The sequence below is a fragment of the Octopus bimaculoides genome, chromosome 6 (genome assembly GCF_001194135.2).
Source record: "Octopus bimaculoides isolate UCB-OBI-ISO-001 chromosome 6, ASM119413v2, whole genome shotgun sequence".
NCBI lineage: Eukaryota > Metazoa > Mollusca > Cephalopoda > Octopoda > Octopodidae > Octopus > Octopus bimaculoides.
Genome location: NC_068986.1, coordinates 103,600,865 through 103,608,989, shown reverse-complemented (window position 1 = coordinate 103,608,989; position 8,125 = coordinate 103,600,865). Strand labels below are relative to the sequence as shown.

The window sequence follows — 8,125 nt, the reverse complement described above, 5'->3', positions numbered from 1 at the left end:
TATATATATATATATATATATATTCATAGACATACACACATAATCATTGATTTTATTTGTTTTCCCATGCTAGCACAAGCGTAACGAAATTATTGGAGCAGGTTTTTCTGCTGTTGAAACTGCTTCCTTTAGCCACTCTCTACTCATTCTATTGTTTCCAAGTAATTTCCCCATGATTTGTAGAATATTGGGTCATGAATGACAATAGTTGTATGATAGTGACGTTTATTTAAAACTTATCATGCAAGGTCAAGAGAAGGAGACACACAGACACTCTCTCAAGAAAAAAAACAAAAACACACACACGCACACACACACACACACACATATACGCAAATATATACAGACACACACACTGTCTTCATATTGTGTAATGTCACTTGCTTCACCTTCGTTATTTCTTATTATATAACTTAGTATACTTGGTTAACCAATTGGCTAGTAACTACTAAAAGAGCCAGTGTGTATACAATTTTTACTCTTTACTCTTTTACTTGTTTCAGTCATTTGACTGTGGCCATGCTGGAGCACCGCCTTTAGTCGAGCAAATTGACTCCTGGACTAATTCTTTGTAAGACTAGTACTTATTCTATCGATCTCTTTTGCCGAACCAGCACACTAGCATCGGTTGTCAAGTGATGTTGGGGGGACAAACACAGACACACATACATACATATAGGTATATGCATATATACGATGGACTTCTTTCAGTTTCCGTCTACCAAATCCACTCACAAAGCTTTGGTCGGCCCGAGGCTACAGTAGAAAACACTTGCCTAAAGTGCCATGCAGTGGGACTGAACCCGAAACCATGTGGTTGGTAAGCAAGCTACTTACTACACAGCCACTTGTTTCATGTATATTGTGTGGTTTGTGTTGTGTGTTTTGATATTGATGATGGCAGAAACATTAGCACGCTGGACGAAATGCTTAGCGGTATTTCGTCTGCCGTTACGTTCTGAGTTCAAATTCCGCTGAGGTTGACTTTGCCGTTTATCCTTTTGGGGTCGATTAAATAAGTACCAGTTATGCACTGGGGTCGAAATAATTGACTTAATCCGTTTGTCTGTCCTTGTTTGTCCCTCTCTGTGTAGCTCCTTGTGGGCAATAAAGAAATAAGAAACATTAGCACACCGGGTGATATGCTTAGTGGTATTTTGTCTGTCTTTACATTCTGAGTTCAAATTCCGCCAAGGTCGACTTTGCCTTGCATCCTTTCAGGGATGATAAATTAAGTACCAGTTGTGTACTGGGTCAATCTAATTGACTCCTCCACTCCCCAGAAATTTCGGACCTTGTGCCTAGAGTAGAAAAGAATATTGATGGCGGTTGTATAGAATATGTTGTGTAGGTTGTGCACCATTTATTTTGTCTGTTGTGGGGTGATTGTATGGACAATGTGTTGAGTGCAAAAAAGTGTTCTAGTTCTGCTGTGCTTTTGAATTGAAACTGCTTTGCATGGGATGTGGACTAGTTTTATTTTTATGCTCTCTAAAATGTTGAGTGGAGGCGCAATGGTCCAGTGGTTCGGGCAACGAACTCGCGGTCATAGGATCGCGGTTTCGATTCCCAGACTGGGAGTTGTGTGTGTTTTTTGAGCGAAAACATTTAAAGCTCCACGCGTCTCCGGCAGGGGATGGTGGCGAACCCTGCTGTACTCTTTCGCTACAACTTTCTCTCACTCTTACTTCCTGTTTCTGTTGTGCCTGTAATTCAAAGGGTCAGCCTTGTCACACTGTGTCATGCTGAATATCCCCGAGAACTGCGTTAAGGGTACACGTGTCTGTGGAGTGGTCAGCTACTTGCACGTTAATTTCATGAGCAGGCTGTTCCGTTGATCGGATCAACTGGAACCCTCGTCGTCGTAACCGACGGAGTGCCAACAACAACTATAAAGTTGTGACACCTGGTATGACATTTACTTTTTGTTCAAGTTCTTTGTCCAACCTAGGGCTCCAGTTATTATGGGTGCTGTTTTTACTTCAAACACCAAATGCTGCTTATTTGGTTAGAAGAGATCAATGAGTATGTCTATTAGAATTCAAAGACTCTTATTCTTGATTTTCATATTTATATTTTCTCTTCATTTTCTTGTTTCAGTCGTTATTAACCTGCAGCCATGCTGAGGATACCATCTTGAAGGGTTTTAGTTGAACAAATTGACCTCAGAACTCATTTTACTTTTTTCAGCTGGTGCTTAAGGGGATGTAAACAAACTAACACCAGCAGTAGCGAGGCACAAACACGGACGCAAAGAACATGCACACACATACATGACAGGCCTCCTCACGGTTTCTGTCTACCAAGTTCACACAAGTCATGGTTGGCCAGGGGCTATAGCAGAAGACACTTGTCCAAAGTGCTGAGTAAGATTGAACCTGAAGCCATGTAGTTTCAGAGTGAGCCTCTTAACCACACAACCATACCTGCACCTTTATTTGTGTGGTTTTCTTTGATCTCCTTGACACCTGGACAGGCATGTTCCTGTGTTGTCCATTACCATGTTTTGTACATACATTGGGATACATTTTTGCATCAAAGTGTTGATACATTGCCTAATGAACATGGCTGCCAACTCAGTTGTATTTCTTTGAATATTCCAACATTCCTGGAATTTATATAATCAGTTCTCTCATTAAACTGATTGTGTAGTTTTCACTTCATTTAAATATTTTTTTTACTTATTCACGGTGGAGCATTGATGCTGTGTTGCTTAAAGTCAGACTTATGTCTGCTTATTGTTGGCACTCCGTCGCTTACGACGAGGGTTCCTGTTGATCCGATCAGCGGAACAGCCTGCTCGTGAAATTAACGTGCAAGTGGCTGAGCACTCCACAGACACATGTACCCTTAACGCAGTTCTCAGGGATATTCAGCGTGACACAGTGTGACAAGGCTGACCCTTTGAAATACAGGTACAACAGAAACAGGAAGAAAGAGTGAGAGAAAGTTGTGGTGAAAGAGTACAGTAGGGTTCTCCACCATCCCGTTGCTGGAACCTCGTGGAGCTTTAGGTGTTTTCGCTCAATAAACACTCACAACACCTGATCTGGGAATCAAAACCGCGATCCTATGACTGCGAGTCCCTGCCTTAACCACTGGGCCATTGCGCTTCCATATGTCTGCTTATAGTCCAAAGTTATTTAACATCCACTGTCCATAAGAAAACAGGCCATTGCTTTTAAAATCCTAGTTACACCTGCACACTTCTTATATTCACACACTTATATATGTTACCTCACTATATCCTTGACAATCTTTTGGTCATATGGTTTGAAATCATAGTTACTGTTTTCCCTCTGCACTACTCATTAACCTCAGGGTGAGGTTCATCAAATTAAACCTTTAGTTACAGGGTGGAAAATACTGTTACTTCTGCATGAACCTGGTGATTTGAGACCTCTGAGTATAGTGTTAAAATTTCAGTTACTGGCCTTGCACATAAGCACACATAAATATTCATGTCTGTTCAGGTGTGAGTTTTCAGGTGTAAAAATTTGTCTTGACAGATAACACAGTGGTGTCTGCATTTATTAGGAAAAAAAAAAACAAATGAAAAAAGCTTCTAAGTTCCTCAACCTGCTAATTAAACAGAGATCGTTTCCCCACAAGAAATTCCAGCCCTGTACCATCTTATGTTTGAATCATAACACTACTGTTATATTTCTAATAAGTAGACTACCCAAGTTTTCCATCTACTTTTTACTATAGTAAAGAACTTTATAAAAGTTTATGTAAAAAAAGCTGTAGCATGGTATATGATATATTGTTGGTGTTGACCGACTGAAATCTTGTGTTATCATTTATATTAAAATATTTTGATTGGGGGCTTAATGTAAGTATGAGCACTTTAGTGTGAATGGTCTCGGGTTAATATTTAATATTAAAAAGGTTAAGCTTAATCTTGTGACTGGCAAACTGCATATCCAAATTGATTTATGATAAAGAAGTTATATGAATGAAACTTAAGTAGTTGGTCATAAAAAATTATATTATAACTTACTAGGTTGTTTTATTTTGAAGAACTTCATTAAGAAATAAATAGTAAAACTTTTATAGTCATTTCCTGAATTCTAATTTTTTTTCTTTTAACCTGTTTGATGTGAATCCTCCTGAAATAGTCTCTGATTGATTCTGTTGTAGAACTACCAAATTTGAAGTGTTTGGATTTAAATTAAAACCTTCAATCGTAATTTTATATAAGAGCATTTTAAGTTACATCATTTACTTTATTTACATTTGACGGATGTTTGTCTTCATCTTGTTTGTTGTTAACACAGTGTTTCTGCTGATATACCCTCCAGCCTTCATCGGGTGTCTTGGGGGAAATCTCGAACCTGGGTTCTCATTCCTAAGGTATTTTTCGATGTTTCAAAATTTCAAAATTTCCCCAAGACACCTGAAGAACGCTGGAGGGTACATCAGCTGAAACGTTGTGTTAACAACAAACAAGCTGAGGACAAATATCCGTCGAAGGTAAATAATGTACATAATTCCTCATCTCTTAAATATAAAACTATTATTTTAAGTTACGTTCCAAACAGTGACTATTTCTCCTGTGATGTATTCTGGTCTTGGGAAGCTTGCTCCAGCATGTCCTATGCCCCATTCTCAAGAAAGGCAACACGTTTGACAAATGTCTTGTATTAACTTGTCATGTTTCAAAGATAATAAACAAATCCAGTAATAACAATCTTCTCCATCATCTCAAAACTCTATTTTTCCTTCTATCCATCATTACGACTTTCATCAAATCTCTTGAAGTCTTACTTTCTAATGTTTCTCTCATTTGGTGAAAGAAAGTTATTGCCCTTGGCATCAAAGCTTTTAACTGTGTCTAATCACGTGAATTTCTTGTCTACAAGGTGGCGAGCTGGCAGAAATGTTAGCACGCCGGGCGAAATGCTTAGCAGTATTTTGTCTGCCGTTACGTTCTGAGTTCAAATTCCGCCAAGGTCGACTTTGCCTTTCATTCTTTCGGGGTCAATAAATTAAGTACCAGTTACGCACTGGGGTTGATGTAATCGACTTAATCCCTTTGTCTGTTCTTGTATGTCCCCTCTATGTTTAGCCCCTTGTGGGCAATAAAGAAATATGAATTTCTTGTCTAAACCAACCCACCTATTATAGACTCATCTGTCTCATCTCTGGGATTTCCATATGCTTGTGAGATTGCACGAAAGGTTCCAGCTATTTCTTGTTTTCTGGCTCAATGGTTTCCTATCAGATTGCATTATAATGGTATGTGTTGATGGCAGTCTCTCTGGGACAATATTTTTATCAGCTTTTGTGTATACCAGAATTCATTTTGACCTTTCCATATTTTTCTTCCTACACATCAGTGTGCACTCCTATACCACCCTTTGTTCCACCCTCCACTTCTGTACCCAGGTATTATCTGCATGCATTCAGTAGACAGAAATTGTGTGGAAGCCCATTGTGTTTGCCACTCTCACCTGACAGCTAGTATTGTTTTGTTTGCATCCCTGTAACTTAGCAGTTTGGCAAAAAGAGAATGATACAATTAGTCAATGAGTACCAGACTAGAAAAGTAATTATTGGGGTTGATTTGTTCAATGAAACTCTTCAGAGCAATGTCCAGCATGGCCACATTCCCATCAAATTCTCAGTGCTCCTCTTATCAAACATTTTCTCCCCACACATTTCTCTCACCATTGCCCTCTCGTACACTTTACCATTATATAGAAAAAGGGGTGAGACTAAAGCAAAATATAGAGATGGAGTTAACGGAGCAGGTGTGGGATAAGGGCACATGCTAGGTATTGTAGTAGGCAATGAGTAAAAACATGTTACACACACACACACAAACACACACATATAGTGGGATAGACAATAATATAGATAAAGGAGGAGGAGTAAATGACAAATAAATATTTTTCATTTGAAAATTAGTACTTCTTCAATTTTTGTATTCACACCAAAATATTTGATAAAATGCTAAATTGTAATAATTATATATATGCCATACTTCCTGATATTTGCCGCGGTGACTAAAACAGATTTCTAGAGTTACCTATCGTATGATAGGTAACACTCTAGTAGTAGTAGTAGTAGTAGTAGTAGCAAGAATAATAATGGTATTAAAATTTCTTTTCAGCCACATAGTGGAAACAGAAGGTCTAAAAGGATTATTTAAAGGACTTGGCCCGAATCTTGTTGGAGTTGCTCCTTCACGGTAAATATCTTCCTGATTATTTTTTATTTGTCTTTTGCAATTTATAAATTATTACGATTACATTTACTAATGATGTGTGTGTGTGTGTGTGTGTGTGTGTGTGTGTGCAGGAAGTTCAGACTTTCCATTAATCAATATATTTATTTATTGATTAATGATTCACATCATCTGAAGCTATGTAGCTTAGTTATTAGGGTCATAATTGTGAGGTGTGTTTGATTTCCAGTGCCTCATTTTGTCCTTGAGCAAGACACTTTATTTCATTTTGCTCCATTTCAGTCAGCTAGCAAAAATGAGTCGTTCCTGTATTTTTAGGGCCAGTCTTTTCACACTGTGTCGTGCTTAATTTTCCGGAGAACAAACATTGAATTCACCTGTCTGTGGAATGTTCAACCACTTGCTTGCTAATTTCATTAGCAGTCTGTTACCATTGGTTGGATCTACTGGAACCCTCATCATTGTAACCAATGGAGTTCTGGTTAATGATTCACATTATCATCATCATTTTACATCTGCTTTCCATGCTGGCATGGGTTGGACGGTTTGACTGAGGACTGGTGAGCCAGAGGCTACACCAGGTTGAATCTGATATGGCAAAGGTTCTACAGCTAAATAACGCCAACCACTCCGAGAGTGTAGTGGGTGCTTTTACGTGCCACTGGCACAAGGGCCAGCCAGGCGGTTCTGGCAATGACCATGCTCAAATGGTGCTTTTCATGTGTCACCAGCACAGGAGCCTACCCGTGGCCCTTGCAATGATCAAACTCGGATGTGCTTTTAACATTCCACTGGCACAAGTGCCAATCGGGCAGTACTCTCATCGGCCATGTCAGCGATTTTTGATAGTCTCTTGATTGCAAGTATGATCTCTTCAGTGTTAGTTCACTTTCTTTATCTTTTGCTTGCTTCAATCATTGGACTGCAGCCACACTGTCACTGCCTTGAATATCAACCTCCAGTACTTATTTTTTAGGGTTTGTACTTACTCAGTTGATCTCTTCTGCTGAACCACTAAGTTATGGGAATGTAAACAAACCAACATCAGTTGCCAAGCAGTGGTGACGGAGCAAACATAAACACACACACACACAACAATAGAAACCAACAAATAGATTATATGGTATTGCTACAATCATTTCATTAAGAGATTTTATTGCATTGCAGCATCACATAAGCAGGTATATATGAAGTGCAACATCAATAAGATAATGCAAAGCACAACAGGGAATCTCAAATCTTGTTCAAATACTGACCTGCTACTGGACAGTATAGGTCAATGGGACATTGTTCACCTGCTGATTTGTATTTTACCTTATTAGCCATTAATTTGATATTCCCTGGTTTTAATCGATCCTCTTAAATACACACATACTTTCTCTCTCTGTGTCTTACACACACTCACATATGTACATAGTGTATTTTTCTGAGCTACTAATAGTTTGATGCAGTGAAAAACAACTCTGACAAATTTAATAACATGTCTGGTGCCTTCATGCAATCCTCAAGCTCGGCCCACAAGCAGCATATATATATATATATATAAATAAGGATAAGATCGATATATAAAATATCGATTTTATCAAGTGGCCAGCATGAGAATAAAAACCAACAAAGGTAACAATTATTTAAAATTACAATTTAGGGTATCTAAGAGATACTGCCATGCTGGAAATAGCAGCCACATCTTGACTCTAAACCACAATAAATGTTCATATAGCACAAAGAACGAGGACGAAGAGACAAAATAAACTAGCAAAAATAATTTTTGATAGTTTATTTTGTCTCTTCGTCTTCTCTCATGGTGCTGTATGAACATTTAATGTTGTTTTAGAGTCAAGTTTTGACTGCTTTTTCCAGCGTGGCAGTATCTCTTAGATACCCTATATCATAATTTTATATATATATATATATATATATATATATATATAT

The 8,125-nt window shown here is 38.2% G+C and overlaps 1 protein-coding gene across 1 annotated transcript in view; it reads left to right on the top strand.

The window, feature by feature from the left end:
- Nucleotides 1–8,125, top strand: part of LOC106867208 (solute carrier family 25 member 36) — a 61,009-nt gene that overhangs the window by 30,738 nt on the left and 22,146 nt on the right. Inside the window, exon 3 of the mRNA XM_014912015.2 lies at nt 6,119–6,196. Within this exon, the coding sequence (XP_014767501.1) occupies nt 6,119–6,196 (78 nt within the window). The remainder of the gene's footprint in view (nt 1–6,118; nt 6,197–8,125) is intronic.